This window comes from Doryrhamphus excisus, chromosome 1 (genome assembly GCF_030265055.1).
Source record: "Doryrhamphus excisus isolate RoL2022-K1 chromosome 1, RoL_Dexc_1.0, whole genome shotgun sequence".
NCBI classification, from domain to species: domain Eukaryota; kingdom Metazoa; phylum Chordata; class Actinopteri; order Syngnathiformes; family Syngnathidae; genus Doryrhamphus; species Doryrhamphus excisus.
In genome coordinates, this window is record NC_080466.1 from 14,042,905 (window position 1) to 14,055,147 (window position 12,243).

Sequence of the window (12,243 nt, forward strand, 5' to 3'; positions counted from 1 at the left end):
ATCTACTGCATCTGGCAACCCCAACAGACGCCGATCACTCTGGGCTATGGCATGCCGAGTGTTCGTGGAGTATCCGTGATCAGTAGAACTCGAGTGTTCATGGAGTATCAGTGATCAGTAGAACTCGAGTGTTCGTGGAGTACCCGTGAGTCAGGTAAACCTGAGTCAGATCCGTTGCTAATTGGGCAGGACTAGAGTAACATTTACACAACTAATGACACGTTCACTGGTCTCCTCTTTTGGTTTGGCTAGCCGTAGCTTGGGTAAGTCAACATTTTAACATAAACGAGTACCCTTGAGTCCTGACAACTGGTTCATGAGTCGCACTTCTCTACTGTGTTGGTGGACTTTATGGAGCACAGTAGGTGAAAAAGCCCAAATGATGGCCAAGATCCACTAAAGATGTGTTTCAGGAAGAAACAGGAACTGGAAGGAGTCAGTCGTCAAGCGATACACCCTGAATGTAAATGTTGCCGTCTTCCAAGCTTCAAGTTAATAAAGAACTCCCGCCGCTGTGGTGGTGGTGGGGGGGGGGGGGGGGGGGGGGTTAGCTCTCTAGTGCAAAGCCTGCACTTCCATCCATAAGGTCCATAAGGCAGCAGGACGTGACCCCCAGCAGCCAGGAGTGCAAACACTCGCTGGGATCAAAGTGGCGGAGGCAGCCGCGGGCATCACCTGACCTGAATTCAATTAAAGCTTTACAGGCGGATCAGAAGGGGGGGGGGGGGGGGGGGGGGCGTGCGGCGGGGGGGGGGGGGGGGGTATTGCTGGTGTTCAGCGAGAGGAAAGCTGGAATCCCTACTCCACATTGTCTCCAGCAAAGCTGAGGAGGAGAGACTGAATCAAAGATAAAACATTGTGCGACCCCCCAACTCCCCCGCCCCTCTTCTCTGCAGCGCTAGCTCAATAAGTGCAACACGCACACACGCACGAACACACACACAAAGCCCACAGGTCTTGTTGGTTTGCTCCGCCTGTAGGCAAATGTGACTTTAATGAGCTGGGGCTGAACGGACATGAGGAAAGAGATTCTCATGGTGGACCGCCGGCTTAAACACACCAGCTCTGGCATCTTTTGCTAGCCACTTCACAGCGTGGTGTCCAAACATGCCTGTGTGTGTGTGAGAGTTACAAGCTGAATGAAGACATCGGGCCCCGCTGATGCAGCACAGCGCCTGCATTCCGGTAGAAGCGGGATAGTTTCAGGGAGGCGTAAGACGAAGCATTCTGTGTGGGAATAAAATCCACGGCAAATGAATACTGCAGTAGGATGTTACGTGGTTCGCGTATATTTTGGATGAAATAAGACTCAACACTGAGTGGTACCTGCGTGGCAATGTTAAAGGAATCTGTCAAGTCGGGACGATTACTTGCAGGCAGGGACTGTCAGATCCTGAATGCTTTCAAGGGCACCTTGTTTTTTGATAAGTACTTTCAGCTACTTTCGTTCTGGACAGTATAACGGGCTTTCTTTAAGCTTCCACCCCAATTTCCCTGGAGTTCTTCAACATGATCTACAAAAATGTATGAGAAAATCAAACAGATGTGGGGGGTATATTATATATTATATATAAAAAGGGTTGAAACCAGCCATGTCTGAAAATAATGCTAATGATATCAGCATGTGTGATGACATACGTACGCCACACAGGAACAAGCCTGCTAGCTGCTAGCTTTTCTATGCCTGACTTTGCATACTACAGTGCAGTAATCCCTCGCCAATACGTGCTTCAAATTTCACTATCACGGTTTCCTGCGAAATATCATGTGAAGGGTCACCAGATGTGATTGAGAAGGCGACAGGAGTGGAGAATAAGCAACAATCACTTAACAGTTGCTGACCCAAAAACGCAGGTGTGACCTGCCACTATGAAATAATAAAGTAATAGTTAAAAACAAATATGAGTTTTAAAAAAAGAGAGCACTTTAGAGATGTATTTATAATACCGTAAAACCGTCAAGGAATCTCATGACAATTGATGAGACAATAGCCACCGCAGGAAGTACGGTACATGTGAGTCTGCGATATGTCTTTTTTGATCTTATTATCGCTACTATATTGGAGAACAGGAACGTAAAGGTGACAATAGGGGTGTTATTTCATGCCATAGCACTACAGGAAGTTACGTTACAAATAAATATAGTAGTTTACATACTATAACAAATATTATAATAATACAGATTATTCATGAATATAAATATTGTGTTTTAATTATGAACAAAGTGTATCACCATAAGCTAGCATCTTTATGTTGGCCGCCACATGGGATTCATTTGAAGGCATCACGGAGGCACCCCCCCCCCCACACACACCTGTCATTAAAGCATGACTACTTTCATTAAAATGCTTCTTTCATATTTCCTAGCATATTTTTCCACATGTAGGGTCTTTACTGTACTATTTGCTGTACTCACCTGGTAGCTTCTTTGAACACGGTAGGCAAGGTAGGCAAGGTAGGCACCGCAGTACAGGATGTGACGTCATCGTTTGAGCTCCGAGCCAGAAGAAAGTTGATGGAATGACTATAAGTACGTCTTTCTTAAACACTTGGCCATAAAAAATATGTCATCTTGGATGAATCAGATATTGGTTCATATAAATATTGAATATTTTGGACCTCCCGCTTGTTTGCTGCACCTACCTGTTAGCTTGGATCATTTTAGCTAGTTAGCTTCATTCACTGCCACAAGCGAACGTGGGAAACCGAAAGTGATGTCATAGTTTGCCAATAAAATGAATAAAAATAAACACACACATTGCCGTCAAATGGCATCATCATTACTCAGTTTGTCATGAGCCAAAATGCACAGAACGTCACTTATTTTAAATTTGCGTTGTAATTCTAATTTGTCTTTGCAACATTTCTGGATGACGGCAAAACCATTTATTACCATTATACCTTTTTACCATTGATGACTTTACTTGATTTAATTTACATTTATTTTAAGACAATACAGCCAATTTTACAATAAATACTGCAATATTATGTTTTATTGTATCTACAATAGCCAGCATAAACATAGCACGATGTAAATGTAATTGTCCTTGGAATCGAGAATCAAAGTTTTATTTCTTAAAGCGCTTGCCAGTGGGGAGGTAGTTCCGGCGCAGTGCGGAGTGATACCCAGAAAGTGTGAGTATATGGGAGAGAGAGAGTGAGTGTGGGAGAGAGAGAGAGCGATAAAGAGAGGAAAGGGGAGAGAGAAAAAAAGAGAGAGAGAGTGAATGTAGTGCGCGGCGGAAGGGAGGGCGGAAGCGAAGCGGGAGAGAGACGGCTTGGCGAGCGGAGGTAGACGGCCAGGAGGTTTCAGATGGAGGAGCAGCGGGCTGCGGGATTCACGTACCACCATGCCGACATTTGGACTCTATGAAGTACACACCAAACCCCCCAAGCTTCGAGATTAATCATCATTCCAAGGAAAAACGAAGGTACGTGACCCGGATTGTTGAAAAACCAGACGCATTTGTTTCGGTTTTGACCTTTGACGGAGTGGACAAAAAGTTGTGCTCAGAGAAAAGAAATCAGCTTTCGCCACTTTTGAGTTGAGCCTAAATCGAAAATAATACTTGTATCATTTACGAAAAAAATGTACCGAAAAAGTCAAGTTTACGCTGAGTCTTTTTTCCTGCGTTTTGAAGCGGATTCTTTGCTCCGTAGATGTGGAGAGTTGTGGGGGATGGGAATCGAGCCTGCAATCACCTAACTTCTATTCTTCAAACTTTGCCTCATGTCCTTAATAAATACATTCAAATCGACCAATCCGATTTAGTATTTGTGTTGTGTTTACATACACGACAGGAATGTTTCTCCCTGTAAAGATTCCTAAAGTTATCGGCTCTTTTTCCGACTCAACAATGGTCGCCACGAGCAGCAGATGGTTCTTTTGTACCTGCAGGCTATGCCGATTTAAGGTGAGCCACTTTGGCACCGATTTAAGATATGGTAACCCAACCTAGTTTGGGTATTTTTCACAGTAGTATAAATATTGTCTGTGTTTTATTCTTGGCTTTTGAATTAATCTTTTTATGCACGCACATGCTGTAAATCCATTGTAAAGGGATGAATCTGCACATTTTATGATTCCACGCGTGTAACTAGCTCGTTTGTGTTTGGCTCACCACCCGGCAGTTATGTCTTTATGTGGGGGGGAACCACTTTAATGGCAGCGCGGGGAAGAATCCTGACATTATTGATGAAATCCGGATAGGAAGGGATATAGATCATTCCTGCTGAATAATTGAACACGCGTTGGTGCTGCTTATGTTTGCATAACGGTGATGGGAAAGTGTACGCACGGTGCTTTATGGCCCGATTTGTTGTCTGCTCACATTAAGTGAGTGTTTGCATAAATGAGTAAATGAGTCCGTGTTTGTTGGCATGCGGCATTATGGAGACGGACGGTGGAGCAGAGCGGACTCGGATCTGGTCACCAGACTTCCTGCTCTGTTGTCACACACACACAGAACTTATTTGATGGAGTACCAGACGTTCAAAAGAGCACACGGGAGGGGAAAGACGTTTTTAACAGCAGTAGGAGTTCTGTAGTGATCTAATCCAAGTGTTGATTTTCAGGTGGTCCCGGTGAAGATCAAGGTACGACGATGGGGCGCCGCGTGCTTTCGCTTGCCGTGCTCCTCCTGCAGCTCCTCTGCGGCTACGCTGGCAACCAAAGGACGGCGAGGGATGCGCCCTTGCAGTTCACCCACCCCGTTTACAACACCACCATATCGGAGAACTCGGCTGCTAAGACTTACTTGGAGAGTCCCACAAAAATGGGGATCTACATCACGGATCCCGCCTGGGAGATACGGTACAAGATCATCTCCGGAGATAACGAGAACCTGTTCAAAGCGGAGGACTACCAGTTGGGAGATTTTAGCTTTTTGCGGATACGGACCAAAGGAGGCAGCACCGCCATTCTCAACCGCGAGGTCCGAGACCATTATGTGCTGACGGTGAAAGCGTCGGAGAGGGGCACCAACAAGGAGTGCCGCACCAGAGTCAAGGTGCAGGTGCTCGACACCAATGACCTGAGGCCCCTCTTCTCGCCGACATCGTACAGCATATCTCTGCCGGAGAACATAGCTGTACGCACCAGCGTGGCTAAAGTGACGGCGACGGACGCCGACATCGGTACGAACGGGGAGTACTACTACAGTTTCCGGGAGTGGACGGACATGTTTGCCGTGCATCCGACCAGCGGAGTGGTAACGCTGACCGGGAAGCTGGACTACTCCGAGACCAAACTGTACGAGCTGGAGATCCTGGCGGTGGACCGGGGCATGAAACTGTACGGCAGCAGCGGCTTCAGCAGCATGGCCAAGCTCACCGTGCGAGTGGAGCAGGCCAACGAGAACGCGCCGGTCATCACGGCGGTCGCTTTGGCACCGTCCGACATGGACCTCGACCCCACTTACGCCATTGTCATGGTGGAGGACAACGACCCGGGACCGAACGGGGAGATTGCGTCCCTGAGCATCGTCGCTGGTGACCCGCTTCAGCAGTTCAGGGCCGTGAGAAGCAGCCCTGGGAGCAAAGAGTATAAAATTAAAGCCGTTAAAGACGTGGACTGGGAAAGCCAGCCTTTCGGATACAATCTCACTTTGCAGGCAAAGGACAAAGGCAGCCCGCCTCAGTTTTCATCCGCTAAATTAATACATGTCACTTCTCCTCAGTTTAAAGTGGGGCCGCCCGTGTTCCAAAAAGATGTTTACAAAGTCAACCTGAGTGAATTTGCACCCCTTCATACACCTGTTGCTATGGTAACCGCACTACCAAAGTACCCTCAGGTCAAATATGCGTTTAGGCACAAATCAGACAGGTTCGCCATCAACCCCGATACCGGCTTAATCAGCACAGCGGCGCCGATCAATGCGGACGTCGCCGCCCGCTTTGAGCTGGACGTCATCACCACTGATGGACAAGCGGCGACAAAAGTCATTGTGGACGTGATTGATGTGAATAACAATGCGCCAGAATTCCAGCAGACTTCCTACAAGGCCATTGTTGATGAGAACTCCCCCGTAGGGACCAGCGTGGTGACCGTCAAAGCCACCGACCTAGACAGGGGCGAGAACGGCTACGTCACGTACAGCATCACCAACCTCAACCCGCAACCGTTTGTCATCGACTACTTTTCCGGTGTTGTCAGTACCTCGGAGTTCCTAGATTATGAACTCATGCCGAGAATTTACAGCCTCAAAGTCAGGGCCTCAGATTGGGGAACCCCGTTCAGGAGAGAAGTGGAAGCGTCAGTCACCGTGACGTTAAACAACCTGAATGATAATAAGCCGTTGTTTGAGAATGTGGACTGCCAGGTGACTGTGCCACGGGACCACGGCGTGGGGGAGCAGATCACGACGGTGTCGGCCATCGACGCCGATGAGTTGCAGCTAGTGCGGTACTACATTAAAGGTGGCAACGATCTGGATCTCTTTGATCTGAACCCAAGCTCTGGGGTGCTGTCACTCAAGCACACGCTGAGCGAAGGCGAGGCAGCTAAAATGTCCTTTCATAGTTTACGAATCGTCGCCACCGACGGCGAACACGAGACCCGACCCATGTACATGAACTTGACGGTCATCACGGCACGCAAGCCGGTGCAGGTGAAATGCGTGGAAACCGGCGTGGCCACCATGTTGGCCGAAAAGCTGCTGCAGGGCAGCAAAATCCACACGCAAATGGAGCCCGACGATAACTTCATGGACATCCACTCCATCAACCGGTACGCTCCGCAGTTTGCGGAGTCCTTCCCGAGTGTTGTCCAAGTTAGAGAGGATCTTCCCGTCGGGGGGCGGGTGGTTCATTTAGCCGCCGCTGACGCGGACAGCGGCTTCAACGGGAAGCTTGTGTACGTCATTTCCGGAGGTGACACAGAGAGCCGTTTTTTCGTGGAAATGGAAACGGGCTGGCTTTTGGTTTATTCTCCTCTTGATAGGGAAACAAAAGACCACTACACGCTCAATGTCACGGCCTACGACCTTGGCATTCCGCAGAAGTCCTCCTCACGCCTGCTGGACGTCAAGATCCTGGATGCTAACGATAATAGCCCTCAGTTTTTGCAAGAGTCCTACTCTGTGGAAATAACTGAGAGCACACCTGTTGGCACGGAAATTATCCAGGTGGATTCCACCGATAAGGATCTGGGAGAGAACGGTTTAGTGAGGTACTCCATCTTGGGAGGCACGGATCATTTTGCCATCAACGAGGAGTCTGGGGTCGTGACCGTGACCAAGCCGTTGGATCGCGAGCTCCATCCTGTTTACGTCTTGAAAATTGCAGCGCGTGATCAGGCGGAAAACGAACCCCAGCTGGTGTCCACCGTGCCGCTCAAGGTCACGCTGGAGGACATAAATGATAACCCCCCTAAATTTGTCCCGCCTAATTACCGCATTAAAGTGAGGGAAGACCTTCCCATTGGTACCGTTATAATGTGGCTAGAGGCCCACGACCCCGACATCGGCCCATCCGGTCAGATCCGCTACAGCCTGATCGATAACGGGGACGGGAATTTCGAAGTGGACAAACTGAGCGGCGCCGTGCGAATTGTGCAGAACCTGGACTACGAGGCCAAACAGGTGTACAATCTGACGGCCAAAGCCAAGGACAAAGGGAAGCCCATGTCCTTATCATCCACCTGCTTCATCGAGGTGGACGTGGTGGACGTCAACGAGAACCTCTACAGGCCGTCCTTCCGGTGGTTCGTGGAAAAGGGATTTATTAAAGAGGACGCCGTTGTGGGGACTTCGGTAATGACTGTTACAGCCGAAGACGAGGACAAAGGCAGAGATGGAGAGATTCGATACTCCATACGGGACGGATCCGGCCTGGGGATATTCGCCATTGACGAAGAAACCGGTGAGTTACTTGGCTTTTCCTCGGGTTTGTCCCCCGTGTGACGCCTGCCTTTGCATCCGCTTCGAGTGATTTGCATTAGAAAAGTTTAATGAAGTGGAGAAACGGACTTAGTTAATTCAGCGGTGTGGAACAATGAGGGAAGGGAGTGTTCCTGTAAACCTGATTCCAGGCTTCTTTTTTTCTGGGGGTGCATCGAGGGCAGGGGGAGCAGCTGTTTCTCAGACCTGAGTGGACATTCTTAGCGGTCGCTGTGGAAGGACGCCTCTCACTGGCCTGACCTCTTTTCTTATTTTCTCCTCCTCTGTGCTGCGAAGGCTTGAAATATTCCACTGCAGGACGAAAATATGTTATTTGAGCATTCTTGGCTCGCCAGAAATCATTTTAACCGTTGATTCAAAGCAGACTGGAATTCCAGGAAACTAGCAATCACCTGATGTTCTTGTTTTGGTCTTGGTCTTGGTTCCTCGCTCCCTGTGTCCCAGTCACTGTCGTTGTGTCCCAGTACAAGACACTTCACCCACCATGTTGGTTTGTGGTCAATGTGGGGGAATTTGCCATTCGCTTTCAGAAGTTGAACAGTGTCAAGGATAATTATAAATAATATCTCAGTATGTAACTCATTAACTGTTTGAAAAAGACGTGTATCGACATTAGCCACGTTTACATGGACCCAAATATTCCAATTCCATTCGGGTTATTTGCTCAATCGGAAAAAATGTAACCTTTGTATACACCTCATTCCCAAAGAAAAGTGCCAATCCCAATGAATATATAATGGGATTCCCAGGGGTGGAATATTCCTTTCCCCAATCCGATTGAGGTATCTTGTATCCGCTCAATCGGAAAGTTGTCAGGGTGCGTTCTTCTTCCTGGTGTTTTTCTTCTTCTGTTCAGCTTTGGTGTGCATTAGCGCCATCTGTGGAACAGAATCTAAACCCTTCTATACGCCATTCACAAGTCCACTTTTATTCAAAAAGAAAATACATATCTATATAAAACATGTGCTGAGCTTAATTATAAAATATTATATAAATAAATATTAATATAAGATTGAACTTTATCTTTTCCTGTTCCCGGGTACGTTCTTTCAGCGAATGCTGAGATATGACGTAACACGCAGCTCCAGACGTTCTTCCATTAAAAAAAAAAATGGAGACCAGCAATCGGCACTGGACTGCTGCGGAAAGTTTGTTTTTGATTCAAACTAAATTTCAAAACTGGAAAAATGAAAAATTCCAACAAGTGAAAGAAAAACTTGAAGTCGGTATCACGTGATATTGGTGTTTACGCTTTACTGGGCATGCCCCATTGACTATTCTGGTTGATTATAGCGGCGCATGGAATATTTCTTTCCATGTATACCATTGCTTTTGGAAAAGATCATTCGGAAAGATTCCTCATGTAGACATGGCTACTGTTTGCTTTTTTGGTGGGAGCTACAGATCAAAGTCTTCGGCATCTTGTGTGTGAATTTCAGATTTCTAGTGTTTTTGTCCCGGCAGGCGGCAACAGCTTCCATATGAAGGAGACAGAAGTTGCTGAATTGCACTCTGACAGAGGAAGTGGTTGCAAATCCAAATCCAAAAGCTCATTTTCTCAGTTTTTTGGTGAAAATCAGGTTTTGGCTGTTCTACTTTATAAAGACCCAAAAAGGCTAGAAACAAACTATCTTTTTTGTGATGAAAGAAGTGTTCCTTGACATAGTTTCAGTGTTGAAAAAAGTCGATATTCTGTGGGTCTTGGAAGTTTGCCAGTATGGAGCTCTCGTCTCTGAAGATGGCTGCCAGTCAATAAGGTTAGAAAAGTTGATGACTCCTGCCGGGGAGCTTATAAGGTGAATTAAGAATCCAGTACATTTATCTCCAAGTGCTTTCCTTTCCTCTCGGGTGGTATATTTAGCATCGGATGATGATGGTTGCGAGTAGGCTGTGTTTTTGTTTCTGTGGTGATGTGCTGATTACTGACCTTCGCACCTCCATCTCTTACCGAGTGGTTGCTGACGGCGGGACTGTATTGTAGCGTACCGATCCATACAGCCCGGTTTCATCTTCATGCTAATCCCCAATGTTCATATTCTGCCATTGATAGGATTGGGCCTCGTTGTCATGGATTATAAAAGCCAGCCAAGGTGGTAAAGCCTCTCCTGGGGTTTCACTAAGTGACGGGTGTGGTTTGTTTGGCGCTTGCGTTATTACGGCTTGAGCGCGGAAAATAAAACAAGTGGTGTGCAGCATTCTATATACGGGGCTGCAGCTGCAGCTCCAGAACATTGACCAGAATGTTTTAAAATGGTTCAAAATTAGAAAACCAAACAAAAGACATGCCAGGACCCACACACCTCCTCACGAGGGTGGGGGTTATGCTGGAGCCTATCCCAGCCGATGCCAGGGCACATATAGACAAACAACAATTCCCACCCACATTCATACCTATGGACAATTTGGAGTGGCTAATGAAGCTAGCATGTTTTTGGAATGGGGGAGGAAACTGGAGTACCCACGCACGGGGAGAACATGCCCAAGCCGAGATTCCAACCCAGGTCTTTCCGATCTCCTGAATGTGTGGCCAACATTCTCACCACTCGTCCACTCGTATTGAAAAAGTTGCACCCCCTACTCTTTTAAGGTCTTTCTTAAGTTTAGAATATATTAAATAAATGAGAGGCTAACTGGTTTGCTTGGTACTTTGCTATTGGTTAAAGCCATGGCCTTCTTGTGTCCCTGCCATGATCCCATAGCCTAGCCTGTGCATTACAGTTCAGCAATGTAGTGTAATCAAAGAATAACAGGATGTAAAGGTGAATATAGGGGTGTTATCTCATGTCTACAGGGCTCTAATAATGTTAAAGATGGTATTTAAAAAGTCAAACAGGTTTTCCATGCATTAAATATCAGAATGTTCCATTGTCTATGCCGCTTATCCTCACATGGGGGTCATGGGGGTATGCTGGAGCCTATCCCAGCTGATAACCAGCTGATGAACTTGGATTGGCAGAATATTTTTTTGTACCAAAAATGAATGAATTTCCGGTGGTGCGTCTGCTGGTGGCCCGGACATCCGGTCAGGATGCTCGGGAGGTTTTCAGGGCCCGCCTGACCAGTAAGGAGGCCTCGGAGAAGACCGAGGACCCTCCCTGAGAGACTATGTCTCTCAACTGGCCTGGGAACACTTTGAGGTCCGCCGGGAGGAGCTGGGCCAGGGGAGAGGCAAGTCCGGGCTTCCCTGCTGAGGCTAAGCGGAAGAAGATGAACTGACGGATGGGGATTGCTAAGTCGCCAATATGCGGGGTGGTTTCCACTCTAAAGGTTTGACCCCATTTCTCCCACTAATGATATTCAAGTCCCTCAATCGTCCTCCATTAGGTGATATTTTCTTTTTACTGCCACTCGCATTTGTGGCGCTTCCACTAAAGAACACCTTTTCATCCCAAACCCTGGAAACCGCCAGACTTTTCCCTTGTATTCATAATGAGCACACAAAAGGTCAGTGGAAAATAGAGTTGTGCATCTTTAATAACCAGGAATGTGTAGTTGAGATGGCTGTGTTAGATTGGAGCGCCCGGCGGTAAGAACCGGCTCGTGGAAGCATGTTGAGGACGTGTGGATTTATCTTGTGTAAAAGGTGACTAGAGCGGAATGGGAAAGAAACAGATGCTGACTGTATAATGTATGCATTGGCCTTTCTTGTCAGATAATATATGCATTGGCCTTTCACTCCACGCTGTGCGCAGAAGACGTTCTTGTGAATGCAGCACTTTGATAGAAAATCAGGCTATTGTATGTCCCATTCCTACCCCCCCCCCCCCCCCCCATATGTGGCTGTGAAACTTAGCGCGATGGAAAGACCCGAGCTTAAAAGAAGGAAAGCTTTCCCCTCTTTTAGTTTGCGTTCGCGAGATAAAAGCAAGAACGGCAAAGTGGCACCTGAATCCAATCCAAACAGTCCTCACGCTTGAGCGCCGTTACTGTGGAGACGGACGCAGGAATGTGCAACGGGACAAAGTTGATTGTCTGTCGCTAAACGAAAAGCACACTTTGGCCATTAAAGTGAGGATGCTGTGCTCCGCGCTCTCATTAAAGCCACTTGAGGAACTTAGGAAGGGTTTGTTCATTTACCTGTTGCTTGATAAGAAGTCATGCATCTAAGCTTCTCCGTACAAAGGATAAATAAACCAGATTTCTCCTTCTCGTGGGTACTCGGCCTGGGATGATAAATAACTTCATTCATCCCACAATAAGAGAAAATGAACTGCGTCATTTTTCCGGCCGTTTTTCCTCAAAGAAGAGGTTTCGCTTTGTGCATTGGTTGCAGCACATAGAACAACGGCATGAACAGAGTGAGCCCTTTTTGGCTTGGTGGCTGGGTGCGGGGCCGATAACATACA

The 12,243-nt window shown here is 47.3% G+C and overlaps 1 protein-coding gene across 1 annotated transcript in view; it reads left to right on the forward strand.

Annotated features, from left to right (window-relative positions):
* Nucleotides 1-3,249: 3,249 nt before the first annotated feature.
* fat1a (FAT atypical cadherin 1a) overlaps nt 3,250-12,243 on the forward strand; it is a 58,895-nt gene continuing 49,901 nt past the window's right edge. Inside the window, 2 exon segments of the mRNA XM_058063442.1 lie at nt 3,250-3,430; nt 4,575-7,859. Coding sequence (XP_057919425.1) covers nt 4,604-7,859 — 3,256 coding nt within the window. The 5' untranslated portion in view covers nt 3,250-3,430; nt 4,575-4,603.